Raw genomic sequence first — 15,341 nt, forward strand, 5'->3', positions numbered from 1 at the left:
CCCTTTTCTCTTAGAAGACTTCAAACAGGTAAGATACACTTATTTTGATTGTCATGGCTAAAGTTATACAACACGCAGCAAATGTGCTTATAAAACAAAGTAAGCAAGCATTAGCTTTAAAAAAAAAAAAAAAAACAAACCCCAAACAATAAAAAATAACCCACAGAGGTTTTGCGTAAACACAACTGACAACTCAAGTGTAAGCTTCAGCTTCAGACCCAGGGTCTGATATGTCTTTGGTCCAAGTGTACAAAATACACTACTGAAAATACCCTACAGTCCATTATCAGCCACCTGACTTTTACGCTGTCTTACTGAGCTTTCAGTCTCTGAAGCAGCTAAAGGTTGTTCACTTATGTCTTCCATTTCTTCTTCCCCCGATTCTTTTCCAAGTGCTAAATCCTCCTGTGAGTCATCAGCACTTGAATTTGCTGCATCTTCTTCATCTGAGACATCTTTTACGTCTGCATTGCCTTCTGCATCATCTGCGGAAAGCTCTGCAGCCTCCTCCTGTTCTTCCAGTGCAGCATTCTCCACATTATCCTTTGTAATTGCTTCTTCTAAACAAAAGAAGAGTTTCAAATACTGAAGTTACACTGAATCTCAGAACAATGTCTTTTAAAGTTACAGCACTATGTACATACCCAGAATATTCATGAACATTGTTATTGAAAACTTGCATATTCTCCTTATTTTTCAACTACTTCAAGTAAATCTTCAGTAGTATTTCTCTATCATTTTCATTTGTTTTTCTTGCATATTGAGCAAAGATAGTTTTCATTTTGTTCCACCATGTTACAAACTAAAGACAGAGCAACTTGGCTTGACTCCCTAGTGATTTGTTTGATAATTATACCTCTTCAAGAAAGGGATTACTGATACTGGTAAGCTCTTTCAGGTAAGACCTGCTACTGAGTCAACAAGCCAACTGGACAGCATGCTGCTCAAGTATGCACAGATGAGTTTCTTTTGATAGTGAGGAACATGTAAGATTTTGAAGATGGTGATTTTGGACACTTAAGAACTCTAGATTTGGCTAAAGCCTTACTGGCAAGTGTCACAGATGCATCTTCATCTTCACAGCAAATACACAGAAATGTACACAACTACAAAATAGATTTTTAATTACCATTAAGTTTTGACTCCACTTAACGCAAACTTACCAAAATGTGTTCTGGAGCTTAACACACATCTGGTGCTGACAAGAGAGTATTTTGTGTGCAAGGTTTTGCCTCCTGTGGAGGCACCAAGCACCCTCCCACCAAGATCAGGAAGATGAGTGTTGTTCTTTTATTTTAAGCAGATGCAACACCTTCCCCTGTCCCCACACCTGCAGTCTCTGGATTCATTTGATTCCCTCCATCTCCTCCTTTCCCCAACAACCAATCATGAAGACAATTTTACAGGTTCAGAATGTTTCATCTCCTAATATAAAATATTCCCTATATTAGGATGGGGAAGTGTCCTGCCAAGCTTTTGGTATCTATGCAAAAGGTCTAGTGAATATGCACCTGCATAAAATACACAAACTAAAGTATCTTCCTTCAAGACTAGAAGCTATATTAGGACGGGGAAGTGTCCTGCCAAGCTTTTGATATCTATGCAAAAAGGTCTAGTGAATATGCACCTGCATAAAATACACAAACTAAAGTATCTTCCTTCAAGACTAGAAGCTAGAGCAAATTACTGTTGGGGTTTGGGGTTTCTTTTCTTTCTGCTTTGCTATCCTCCAGGTGGATGTTTTGATATTAATATTTTAGAGCTCAACATATCAATCTTTGTCAGTGTGACTAAAATGAATAGCAGGATTACTGGTTCACATCTAAGTTCTTGACAGTGTATTGCCCTCGCTCCTACAAGTTTAATTTAAACCTACAGTATCTCACCCACTTAAGAGTTCTTACCAGATGTTTCAGTGCTGTAACTCGACTTGGATGGGCAAAGGCAGTCTGAAATCAAAACCAGTATCTGCATAAAGATAAAAAGGAAGGATATTTAGTAGCAGATCATCCCAACAATTCCTGCGCTTTTAACTATTTTCTTACTCATCCTTTTAAGGCAGACATACAATAAAACTTAGAAAATTATATTATCTTCCTCAGAGATAAGAGCTAAATAAAAACACTGAAAAAAGTGCTTTCTCAGTGTGTACCAACCAACATTCTCTGCTTTCTACTACAGAGTTGCTGCCTCCTACTTCCCTAAATTTATTCAGTATTGGAAGTGCCGGCATCTTAAGAAGAGAGGCCCAGAACACAGCTGAGGATTTTTATTTATTTAAAACTTAGGAAACAATCTTGATCAAGATTTTATTTATTTCAGGGTGTTATTATATCCCTACCCCAGCTCTCCAACACAAGATGTGCACTTCCACCTTTTGTGCTTGTTATTTAAAGCAGAACTCAAAATGCACACAAGCTATTTGTCTCACTGTCACATGCTAAGAATACTGCAAAGGGAATAAAGAGACACAGAGGATACCATGTTAAAAAAAGATACATTTCAATCACTGAAAAGCTTTTTAGAAAAAGTTGAGATTAACTTCACATTTTTTCAGCTTTTTCATTTTTTATTTTTATTTTTAAGTGAAGGAAGAAGGAAAGTTTGTTTTAAATCTTTATACTCATTTGCTCCTAGTTACACCAACTTAATTTGCACTCATTTGGTGATTAAATAAAGAAAAATGCAGCTGTTTAAATTGTATAATGAAAGACTCTTCCAGTGTACATGTGTACAGAACAATTCTGTACACATATGTAAAAAAATGTGTACACGTATGTATAAAAACGTGTACACACACTGCTTTGAAAAATCACTTCCCTGTACTACCGAGAAACACACCCCTGATTTTCCTTTGTTTCACTAATATTTGGGCTGAAGGTCAGAGATCCAAGTGCTAGAAACAACTTTTACACTTCAAACATGAATTTAGCAGCTAGTTAAACCAGTTACCAGCATAACTGTTTTAAACCATCTTTGCAGTTGCAGAACATGCTTGTGGACCAAGCAGCTAGTCTGAAAGAATCATAGAATGGTTTGGGCTGGAAAGGCCCTTAAGATCATCCAGTTCCAGCCATGGGTAGGGACGCCTCATCCTAGACCATGTCACCCAAGGCTCTGTGCAACCCAGCCTTGAACACTGCCAGGGATGGAGCACTTACTGCTTCTTTGGGCAGCCTGTTCCAGCACCTCACCACCTTCACAGTAAAGAACTTCTTCCTTATATCTAACCTGAAAACCTCTATTTCCATCTACATCTCATTTTCCAGCTCAGTTTCTCATTTAATACTGACATTTGAGAGGTCACAGAGCCATGCCATTCAAATATTCTGAAAGAAAATAATCCCATCTCCACAGGTAAAGCAACTTTGGGCTGTTTCCACTGATGAAACAAAAGAGGGCTCAGGATATGCTCCTTAATATTTGCATACATAGCCGATTTTTGTCTGAAAAACCTTCCTGATATTTTAGCGATTGATACATGAACGCAACAGTTCCGGTGCAAGAGAGGTCAGATTTTTCAATTACTAATGAGAAGTCAAACCAAAAGATCATGGGGAAGTGAAGTCACATCTCATTAAAACCAAGCTGTAACCACAAAGCTATGCCCATGAATAGAGTAAATCACTTAAACCCCAATGTTCAAAGCCTTTAAAAAATATTTCCATCCCTCTGAGTAAGAGTGCAGCAGCACACTTACATTGCTAACTCCCACAAGCACAATCCCACTCCAGCTAATAATCTCTCCATCAAGCCTGTGTTTTTAGAAATTTTAAGTCTTCAAACGATTCTGATCACATGCATTCAGTCTTTAAGTACAAAAGTCTTAGATACAAGAGGCTGGTATAAAACTCACTTGTTTAGTGGATGAACTAAAGAAATCCAAATTGAAACATGAATTTCATAAGAAGGTTAACTTACTTGAGTGAACCAGTCTCTTAACCCTTATCAGATGTAAGTAACAACACTGGAGAGTGGATCTGCAGTACTGAACACTAGAGAATTTTAATAGAAGAGACTAGACTGTTTCAGTTCGAAGGGAACTACAACAATCATTTAGTCCAACTGCCTGAGCAATTCAGGGCTGCCCAAGTTAAAGCATGTTATTTATGGGGATTTTCCAAATGCCTCTTAAACACTTACAGGCCTGGGGCATCAACCACCTCTCTAGGAAGCCTGGTCCAGTGTTTCACCACCCTCTCAGAAAAGAAATGCTTCCCAATGTCCAGTCTAAACCTCCCTGGCACAGCTTTGAACCATTCCCATTCGTTGTATCACTGGATACCAGGGAGAAGAAAGACATCATTAAAATAAAATATTTCAGTATATCTTGCCAGTGAAGTTCATTCTTTTTTTTTTTCCACAATTTAATGCAAAGCAAAAGTTCTAGGTAACTAAGAAAAAGAAAGTAATGTTTTCTTACCAAACCAAGGAACAGGCCAATCAATAAAGTAACTAAGATGAAGATTGCATATGACATCCAAACATGAATTCCAAGAGTGCCAGTGAAGTAGCTATGAATTTGCTGGAAATCAGAAGAAGATACTTAATAACTTCATACCTAACACAGTAGTGTTTATACTGCTTATACGATTTATACTGCTGTCACCAATACATAAATTGACTTCTAAGACCTTTCATTTAACAGTATTTATGCTCAAGTCCTCTCTCTCAAGCCCTAGTCACCCTGAAATGTCATACTATAGATCTTTTGATACCATTAAAGCTTGTTTTTCTTCACGGAATTGTTCACGTTAAAAGGCTTTTTAAGCAAAGGATGCACAATTCCTTCTTCCTAATATATTTGGCATTCAAGATGCCATATGCCATCTTACTGTGGATAAACATATGAGAAAGCCTCAAAGCCACAATATTCTTTATCCCAATATTCTGTAAGAAGGTGCCAGTTGTTAAAGACAATGTCTGATGATGAACCAACAGCATGAACCTGTGCATTTGTTTCTATGGCCTGTGCTGCAGAAATGAGACCATACAGTAAGCACCCATGATAACGACAGTCACAGCATTAATAGAAGTCTATGACACTGGTTATTTAAGAAAGGTAACCTATAACTTTCAAACCCAAAAAAGCAACCAAATCAGGTTAAAATCAAGTGTCCTTTCATTCCCACTTCACAAACACACCACCAAGTGAAAAAATTAACCTCATGCAGAGCTTCATCCCCACAGTTACATCTGGGAAGCAGAGTGGTAGGCACTTAAAAGCTGCTCAAGATCAAAATATATACTTAAATTTGGGAATTCATTCATTATCTGAAATAAAGCCATTTAGTTCTCACATAAGCTCTGCAGTTCTTAAAAGGAGCCACTCTAGAGTGATTTCACTTATAAATTTAAAGAGAATAACCTGAATACAGTATTAAGGTTTCTCTGAAGTCTGTTATTCAAACCTACAAATCCAACTGACTGAACATCATATCAAGTCAGATAGTCTGATAGGAAGTAAACAATAACATCAGACCTCTTCCAAGAGTATATCCATTAGAAAACAAACCACAATCAGCATTTCCTAAAGTTTAAAGAAAAAGACCCTGGAATTTCAATATTTAAATGTCAGAACAGCTTCCAACATTTATTAAAGCATATGCAGGAACAGCTCAGCACAAAGACTGAGGAAATGTATAGCTGTAATATTCATCAAAGCAGAAAGCAAATTAGAGAAGGTTTCTTTCCTAGAGCATTTAATCTTTCAGGAAGGAAACTAGACAGAGACAACATCATTACACAGCAACCATGGCAGAGAAATGACAGAAAGCATATAAAAAGTTAGTATTATCCAGTGAAAGAAAGAATCAAAGATGGCTTGCACAGGAAAACTAACAACTAAAGTTTGTTTGACTCTGGGTTAGTTAGATACTTCCTGGAAGTGATACAAACTCTGTTATATTAATTTTTTGTAGCACATGTTGCAATACTAAGACATTTTACTACAATCAAATATAATCTCTCAATCTTGGCTACGCTTGAAGATTTTAAGGAAGAGCAGTATGTCTCCTGACCATAACTGGAAAGGTCTAAAAATTCCCAGTGTTTGCATGCTACAGGAAAACCTTTGACAGCTCCCAAATTAAAGTTTCTTGAAACATGTTTAAGTTCCAAGCACAATTCAATGTATGCTAAAAATTTCTCCTTTACGTCTAATACTTACTCCTGTGCAATACACTAGATGCAAACAAACTGCAGAAGAGCATGATTTACAACTCTGAAAATTAACCTGTATATAGTCTTTAAGAATAGTGTTAAGTGAGAGAACCTGGTAGATACTAAACATATTCCTGTTGTTTACAGCCATTTTTGCATCAGCTCTCAAAAAAACCTACTTTATCCCGTTAGCACACTTTGATTGGACATTTTAACTATACCAAGATAATAAAAACAGTAATTTCAGTATTAATAATCTATATAATCAAGCTGCCATTTTTGACATAATCTATTAGTACTGCAGAATTCTAGGCAAAGATATTATACAGCCAATGTACAGTAAATGTAAGGCAAATTTAAGTGTCATAAAAGGATAATAAAAATATTCAGTTAGGTTTTGACTTCCAGAGAGATTATTTTAAGCATGAAAAGGGAGTATGAGAAACACTACCACATAGTTACTTACCCTGATATATTCAGAGAGGTGAAATAGGCCTGCCATGCCATGCATCCTAGAAAACAAGGAAACAGAAGAACAGATTCTAAGAGACAGGAATAGAGATACACAATGAACCAGAGACCAGAAGAAGATTCTATAGACTTTCAATGCCATTCAGGCCCTAGTAACTGTCAGATCGAAACTACTGCAAACAGATGTATTTTCTCTGCATTATGTTCATTTAAGCCAGCTCAATGCAAAACACTGCAACAGCGACCTGAAAGATGACATTTGAGCATAATCAAGAAATAGCATTTCCAAAGCTTAACCCTGTGCAGTTGTAACTGCCTCTTCCTATCTCACAGCAGCATGTAGCCCTGCAGCTCCTCTTCCCATTACTTAATATCCTGCTGTTCTTCCTCATTCTCAGATGAAAAAGAAGGGCACTCACTGAATCTTTGACAGGGGTTTACACATAATAGCTTTAGTCAGAATGGAATTCCAGCCATTCACATCTTTGGTTCACCTTTTATCTCATGCAAGCCTTCTATGCTATTTCAAAGCAAATTCAATGCTCTGAAAACAAATTCTGATATACTATGTAAGCACTACACTGTTTCCTTTTTCAAAGGAGGACAGAGGACTTCCTGGCACACAAATCCTTCAAACTAAGGGCTGCCTTCCCCAAGTAGCCACAAGTCCTGAAGTAATAATCTACATAAACATGCATTTAATTCCAGTACTCAGCAGATATCAAAACTCACACTTACATAAAGCTCAGTGGATGAACTTTTTTCCTTTATATATTCCCAAAGATGATATATGTAAGCCTTCACAGGCATGAACAAAAGCAAATGCAGAAAATAAACTGCTTTTAAAGGTGGGAAACTGAAAAGCAGGCTGTCAATACAGATTGCTTCTGCAAAGCCTACATGTCTAGGGAATAGAGGCCTTTTGTCTTTAAGCTGTCAACATAGCACCCTTAATGAATAACGAGCTATAAAAATGTTCCTTGTTAATAAAAACAAAGTGTTACATTATAGAAGATGGAGACTTCCATCCTGCCACAGGCTCCACAGCTTCCCATTTTCTCTCTAAAACATAACCTTGAAGATCTTCCAATGTCCGTGACCCTCGGTATCTGCGAAATACTCCATCATTTGCACTAAAAAAAACCCAGAAATATGCGTTAACACAAATATCCCTTAAACTGTATCTATGGTAAAAAAACCCAAAACCAACCACCCCAAAATCCCCATATACATTATCTATAGATTTGATTTGCTCAAAGTTGAGCACCCAAGCATTTTCAGTATGCTTTGAAACTGAAATCCATGCTGGAAGGTCTCAGTTTCTAAGCAGCATGAGCTTTTTGACATCTATTAAACCTGCTCTTTTTCTTCAATATTCATGCATGCTACATCAAATACAAAGCACATGAGGTTGACAAACAAACCATTTTTAGAAATAACTCAGAATTAAAACTCATAATACCATGACTTAATAAAGGGTTCAACGTTTAAAGGATGACATCTTGTTGGAGAAGAGATACAGCAAACATCTTTTCTGATCCGTTTTGAACGATATTGGTAACAGGGAACTTAAAGTCACTTAAACTAAAGAAAAACCTCACATGAGGTCTTCATCATACAATGGAAACTTCAGCAATAACCTGAACTGAAATAAAAAGTCAGTATGCCTTCATTTTCCCCTATAAGTGATTAGAAGGAGGCAACAGCTTGACATATTGGTACTGAGTCAATAGATCATAGAATCATAGATGAAGGATCTAAGCAGTAACAGAAGCAGCACAACAGTGGAAAATTTCTGTACTGTTTTACATGCAACCTATGCAGTCACTTATTCAAATGAAAAGTTCTAGTGACACTTGGATAAGGTCAAGCGTGTCTGCTCACATATTGTCAGATTTCTAGAAGGCAATACTGCAAACCTGCACCAGTTTTTACAAATGCTACTAAATATTGTTTCCAGATTGAAAAAGCACCAGTTTAGGTACAAAAATGTTTGTAGGAGAACCTTCCATCTTAAGTTAAAAACACATACTTTCTGTTCATTAAGTGCACTGAGTTCCTCAGAATGTTTTAGAGATTGACAAAAATGAAATAAGCCAGTTGTTCATTACATCTTCAATGCCACTGTTCAGACAGGATAGGAAAATACATATACTGAAACAGGCAACTGTTTCTAGTACGACACACTTACTGGTAAATTGTAGGAAGTGTTGTGATAAAGAAACGACCACTCAAGCCTAGAAAGGGAACAAAAACCACATCAAACGGTTAGATAAATCTGAAATTTTTCAGCATTCTGACTTATCTATAAATACTCACAAATCTGTATTTGTAGACTAGAAAGCAGCAGCCCATAGCTTTTGCCTCCATTTTGTAAATACGGGTTACCAGTTTGTCTTCAGAAATGCTACAAACTGTAAGACACCCAATACCGTCAACAAATTAAGGTAAAATGCTGACCTTGAAGAATGTTTATTGCAGGGTAGTTTTCCTACACAGATTTCTGACTGACATTTGCATACAGCTGAAGTTTCTGACCAGACCAGCAGCGTGCCCCTCCAACCAAGAGAAAGAGCCACACTAACACACCCATAATTCCAGGATGCTGTGTGCTTGTGTCTGTGCATAGTCTCATCCCGATGACCTTTGTTCCATCTACAAAGTTGGGCCACAATAAATGACAGCAATGATAATGACTTAAGACAGCAGAAAGGGTAAAGGAAGGTTGAAGCAGGGCTTCAAGAGGCTAACTAGAATTGACCCCAATACTGAAAGTGGCTGTTCCACTGACTGGCAAATACATAACAATCTTTTTACAAGTATCACCCTAAAGAGTGACAATATAACTCATAGGACAGAGAAAAAAACCAAAATCAGCCAAATCACCAAAAAGCAGCTTGAGGGGCAGGTGGTGTTTGAAGCTCTCCAGCCTTGCACTCAGTACTCCTACAGAGTAATAGGTGCATAGCTGCAAGTGCTTCCAGTTTCACTGCTGGAGTAAGTACACCAATGAAGATCTTTCAGCACATGGCTTCACTGCAAAACCCTCAGCTCTAAAGCAAAAAGCTCCCAAACATCTCACAAGCAAGCTGGCTGTACAACTCTGCTAGCTAAGTTGTCAGCTGAAGTAATTCTCTCCACTCTGCTCCCAAATCTGAAGAAAGCCAGAGCTACTTGACACTACCACCTCCTGACAATTAGAAAACATGCAGGTGAGAGGAAGAACTCACCTAAGTGCTTAGTAATACCATTTATTATTCAACACATTCAATTTAAAGACTGCAGGAATGAAAAACGTGCTACTAACAAGAGCTTATCTGGGGGAAAAAAAAATACTTCAGAGATTATAACCCCTAGATATAATGGTCTAACTCCATTAGTAAGGGCTAAAGGCCTCTAGCCAGCAACTGCCATTCATATAAAGTATCAAAGTAAAGAGAACAAATCAGTTCTTTAACTTCTCCTTTTATAAGTTCTGTGAAAGTCCTTTGGGAAATTAAGTCCTTATTCGGTTTTCAATAAAGCAAACATCTTTTGGCACCAGGAATAAGCTGTGGAAAAAGGATTGTAGCAAGAGAGTTTCTGCCTTTAGAGACAAACATGAGCCAAACTGAACTAAGTCACGTATTTCCTGAAGTTTCAGTAGTGTTTTTCCTAGTGTGAATTCCCTTATGGAACAGGGCAAAACCAGTTGTGGGTTGGGTTTTTTTTGTTGTTGCTGTTGTTTGCATTGGTTTATAGGGGTTTTCTTAAGATGTTTAAATCAAACTAAGTGCAAGCATCTTCAAGGTTCCAAAAAGGAAGCCATCTTCATCTCAACTTTTCAGCTTTCTGCCTTTATTGCTATGAGGGGCAGAATGGCAGAAAACTTTATAAACCAGCTAAAAGCTGTGCCAGTACAGGGAGATATAAAGTAAACAAGAACACAAACGTTAACAGTAGAATTAATCAAGCAGACAGCACAGCTGCACAAGAGAAACCTAGGTGGAAAGCCATAAAGAACATAATAAGCTTAAGAGCAGAGAGTCATGGGAACACTGAAAAGAGTCTCTGAAGTTCTTACAATGCTAGTCAGGCAAACAGAAAATTACCTAGTTTAAGTCTCTCTTACCAGTAGCCTAACCTAAAGCTACTATCAACAGTCTCAGAATGAATAATGACATCTACAAAATATAAAAATCTTTTTGCCAAAATGCATCTAACCATCCCCAACCTTAAGTTGGAGGTTTGCTGCCTATCTAAGGTACCTCCTTAGATCAGTAAAACCAGTTGTGAGCAGCCAGCTATAAAAGCCTAAGATCAGATAGTAAATTGGTTTTGTGTGTGTTTAATACAACTTGAACTAGGTAGTTAACTTGAAATATGCATCTGTCTTTGCAAAGCAAACACTGACATACGCCCACTATGAAGCCAACAGTTACTCTAGAATAGGAGAAAACCTTCAATATTTGCACATGCACACCCCTAAAATCCACAGAGAATATAGATGTAATCTAAAAATACAGTTGCTTTCATCCAATAACTACTCAAAGAAGATTGCGGAAGATCCAAGAAGGCTTGTTTTAAATCACAGGTTAATGTTGGGATTTAAAGCTTAAAGAAGACTCCACAAATATACAGAACTTTGAGATCTGGAAGCATCTCCATTACTTGCTCTTGAAATACTGAATGTTTCAATAGAAAAAAAAATGAGGAAAGACTAAGCACTAAGACATCAACCAACCAAAATATGCTGAGAATCCATTAAGGTTCTGGTGGATTTAATCTTTGGGCATCTGCTGTAATTAAGCACCATGAATGGCTACTTTCTCCTGCAGATTTTGGAAGCGTAATCTTATGCACTCATCTAGCAGTGTTCTTCTCATTTAATGCATTTCTTACTACTTTCAATTTTATGAAGGGGTTATATAACTAAAGCTAATTAAGGTAATTAAGGTATCATGGTGCAAGCAAGAACAGGAGATAAAACCCTTAAGCACACCAACTGAAAGGCTGAAGCATAAACCTATAGTAAAAATACCTCAATAACATTGGAAAGCTCAAGGAGTTCATATACCTTCAAAATTACATCAGCACCAAAGGTTAAAAATGTAATAAATCTTTGTTTTCCAGTTTGGGTATTCATTAGTTTTAGAAGAGGCTGCAGTTTTCATGCTTGTGCTGACCTGGATATTTCAGGCATATTACACATGCTTTGATACAAATTCATCAGTCTGGGTCAGTCCTTTGACTTGCAGAAGTCAAACATGCTCAGAGGTCAAGAGTCTCAGCAATTAGAAATTCAAATATTTAAAGAACTTCTGGTTAAAAGTCACATCTAATAAATTAAGAACCTGGCATCACTCAGCAGTCAGAAAAATTCAGGCCAAGAGAAAGTATCAAGTACATGACCCCTTCAGGTCTCAACAGCACCATTCAAGTTTTTTTTAGCAGGCAGAATAATTTGAGACCTTAAGTGTTTTATTTTTAGAGCCTTGCTTCTTAAAGTGCATTTTTAAGGTAGTCTTATCCAAATGCCACAATCAAGATGGAAATCCTTTTATTTGAATACTGTATAAGCAAAAGAATCCTTCTCTAATTGGGAGAAAACAGGATAGGATTATAATGAATCCCCATCTGCAGCCTTAAATCCAGAGTAATCAGTTTGTTAACGTGAAGTTGGCTTTAAGTTTACATCTATGAAAAAAAAAAAGTAATATTTAAACTAATCTGTTTAATATACTGTTAAAATTAATACATGCACTAAAGGAGAGCCCCACATCAGCAGAAGTTTTTATATACTTCTAAGCTTTTAACAAAACAGTAACCTATACAAGGCCTAGAGCAGTTGGCATTTTCTTTTGAACTTCAATTGCCTTATCTGAGACCAGAGTTTAGGTAATTTCCCTGCTGTTAATTCAACAAAGCTAACTTGTTCAGTGTGTTTTCAACTAATAAAATGGACACATTTTCCACATTTATATGGTTAAAAATAAAAATTAGTTAAGCTTAGCCTTTTAATTCTAGTAATATCTCTGCCTAACTCCATCAGTCTTTTGATACTGCCGATAAAATCTTTTATCCCCTCAAAGCCAAACCAAGCATGAAGCATTCCCAAGAGATGCGGAGGTTTAAACAATATTGGTACTGCTTACAGAAACGTGTTCAGAACTTCGGAGGGTGTCACTAAAGGAATAAATAAGATGGTATTCATGTTTCTGTGGACAGTTAGGAAACCCTTTTTAGAAACACATCTGTAGATATGCATCACCAACAGAAAACATCTTCACTTTAAAGCACTGCTAAAATTAAGCGAGACAATCCTCCAGCACCATCATGGAAACAGTTAAGAACTTATTAAAGCAGGCTCACACTGTGGTAATGGTACCACACCCTGAAATGCTCTGTAACTGGAGGCTACAGAACTAGATTCTTCTGCAGATAGTTTAGAGGAGACAGGAATGAGACAAGCAACAGCTTTCAGTGAAGTAGATTAAAATAGAGAATAAGCCCCTTTTAATATAGTATTAAGCCAGATCACTCCCCTAGTTCCTTAATCCTTTGAGTTTTTATAAATTTATGCTCCCAGGTATGAGCTCAATGGAGAAACAAAATGCAGATAATATGATTTTGATTTAGAAACCTCTTTTCTGACTTGGCTGGTATCCCAGGTACTCCAGTAAAATAAGGCACTCTCCCAGATACTAAGTGGTACTTATATTAAATAATCCCTTTCATTAAAAGAGTGTTTCATAGTATACCTGGTTCTTGAGTGACATCCACCTTTCCGACAGTGATATCTAGATGTTCGCTTTCCCTTGCAAAATTCTCCCATGTCAGTTCAATCTGTCGACAAGCTGAACACCAAGGAGCATAGCTGTAGAGGGAAGACAGATTAAATACATTAATATTCTTACAGTTCTAGATACACATTTATTGTACAGAGAAAATAAAAACACATCAATCACAAAGGAAAAAAATAGCATTTTTCTTCAAGTCTACTAAGACAATCAAGTAGGTTTTTTATCAAGCCCTATGTTCCCCCTCATGTTATTAAAATAAAACCAGATCTCCACAGATTTGAGAAATTCATATCCAAACCCCTCACCATTTGTGACATATTCTATTTGCATATGAAATAAATCCATTTCCATGGCAGCTATCTGAATCATTGAAGCTAGGCTGTCCTCTAAAGCAGTATCCTTCAATGTAACATTTTGCTTTGGACGGCCTGCACCTCAGAACTTCTAGAAATTACATTTGCCTTAGCCCACTACTCAATATACCCAAACATTCCCTTTTTGACAGCACCCTGAGATTTAAAAGGAGTGCACATCAAATTCCTACTGCTCAGACCGAATGTCTTTCTCAAGCCTTGGTTTTCCCCCAGGATTAATTTTAGCAAAATAAGAAAGAATGTTTCAAGAGCTGAGTTTTCTACCCTACCAACTGGAACAATCAAACCAAGTTGGCAGTTGTTATTGATAATACCAACACAGAGACAGAACAGCTAATACAAAAGGATTCATATGAGATAATGCTTAAATGCTGATAACCCCCTATTTGCCATCTTCATGTATTTTACCCCAACTTGGCTGACAAACTGTGTGTCAAACTTGTGCAGCTGGCAATGGTCTGGCATATTAAAGAAACAGAACAGTTAGGTATAGCGTGTAACTGAGCCATGGCAATTGCCCATGCATAAACTTTTCCTTTTACAAATGAAAAGAGACCTTTACATGGTTTAAGCTAATGTACTGGGGCAGTGTATATATGCAGATTTCTGGTAGCAAAAGTAGTGGGTCTAGAGATACACCACTTCTCACAGTGCTTCACAGATGCTACCATGCTCCTTACCCATTGTTAGCAATAGAAACAAATGTCTTCATGGGCAGAGTCCAATATCCTTGTCAGCCACAGAACTACTACAGTCTAACTGGGAACCCTAGAAGGAACTCCCTTACTCCTTCAGTTTCTCTGCCAGTACTACTAACTGACCCGAAGAGTGGCACTTCCTATTCTCTGGCTCTCTTCCAGGCTGCAGACAAAGATCTCCCCTAGATGTTTCATCTAAATAAGGTCTAACCTAAACCAGGTAATTCCACGCAGAAGAGACAGAATCAAACTTTTTCTGAGTGCTTCATGGCAGTTTTGAAACCTCAATATTTAAAAAAGGAGATCTTGACATTTGGAAGTTAAAAGGATATAACTTAAAAACACATGTATTTAACTGTACTAGAAATTTATGATTCTAAGTATGAAAGCAAATACCTTTGGTTTTTGAATCAACACCATTCTGTGCAAGAACATTCAAAAAAAGTACATAAATCTTTTCCTGCCAAGAAACAGCCCCTTGGTATCTTTTAAAAGATGCTAGAAACAAGTTTCATGTGCAGTGCTGTTTGCCATTGTGCTGCTGGCCTATAGAGGGCTTTTAATAACAGTATGACAGATACTGTAGTTTCCAAACAGTGTTATTTAATTACAGTAGCTTGACTGATAATTAAGGAACTGCATACATCCATCAGATAAAAATGCTGATGTTGCTCTAAAATGAAAAACTGAAGTTGGAATGTTTTCTAAATCCAGCTTTTCTAGATGCATCAAATTCACACCATGAGATTTTCAAGATTAAAACACCTATTAGCCCATTTAAGGTACTATCTGACGTTGAAATAGAAATTTGGGCCTTATCAACATTTACATCTGACATTCACGAGCATTCCTCC

General features: G+C 37.1%; 1 protein-coding gene across 1 annotated transcript; it reads right to left on the reverse strand.

Moving 5' to 3' along the window:
* Window positions 1–273: 273 nt before the first annotated feature.
* TMX4 (thioredoxin-related transmembrane protein 4) lies at window positions 274–13,489 on the reverse strand (the record flags this gene model as incomplete). The annotated part of the gene is made up of 7 exons (XM_010024932.1): window positions 274–557; window positions 1,905–1,968; window positions 4,424–4,525; window positions 6,629–6,674; window positions 7,638–7,766; window positions 8,825–8,870; window positions 13,374–13,489. Coding segments are annotated over 7 exons (787 nt in total), but the record flags the coding sequence as incomplete, so codon positions are not given.
* Window positions 13,490–15,341: the final 1,852 nt, after the last annotated feature.

Source organism: Nestor notabilis, unplaced genomic scaffold (genome assembly GCF_000696875.1).
Source record: "Nestor notabilis isolate BGI_N333 unplaced genomic scaffold, ASM69687v1 scaffold15322, whole genome shotgun sequence".
Taxonomy (NCBI): domain Eukaryota; kingdom Metazoa; phylum Chordata; class Aves; order Psittaciformes; family Psittacidae; genus Nestor; species Nestor notabilis.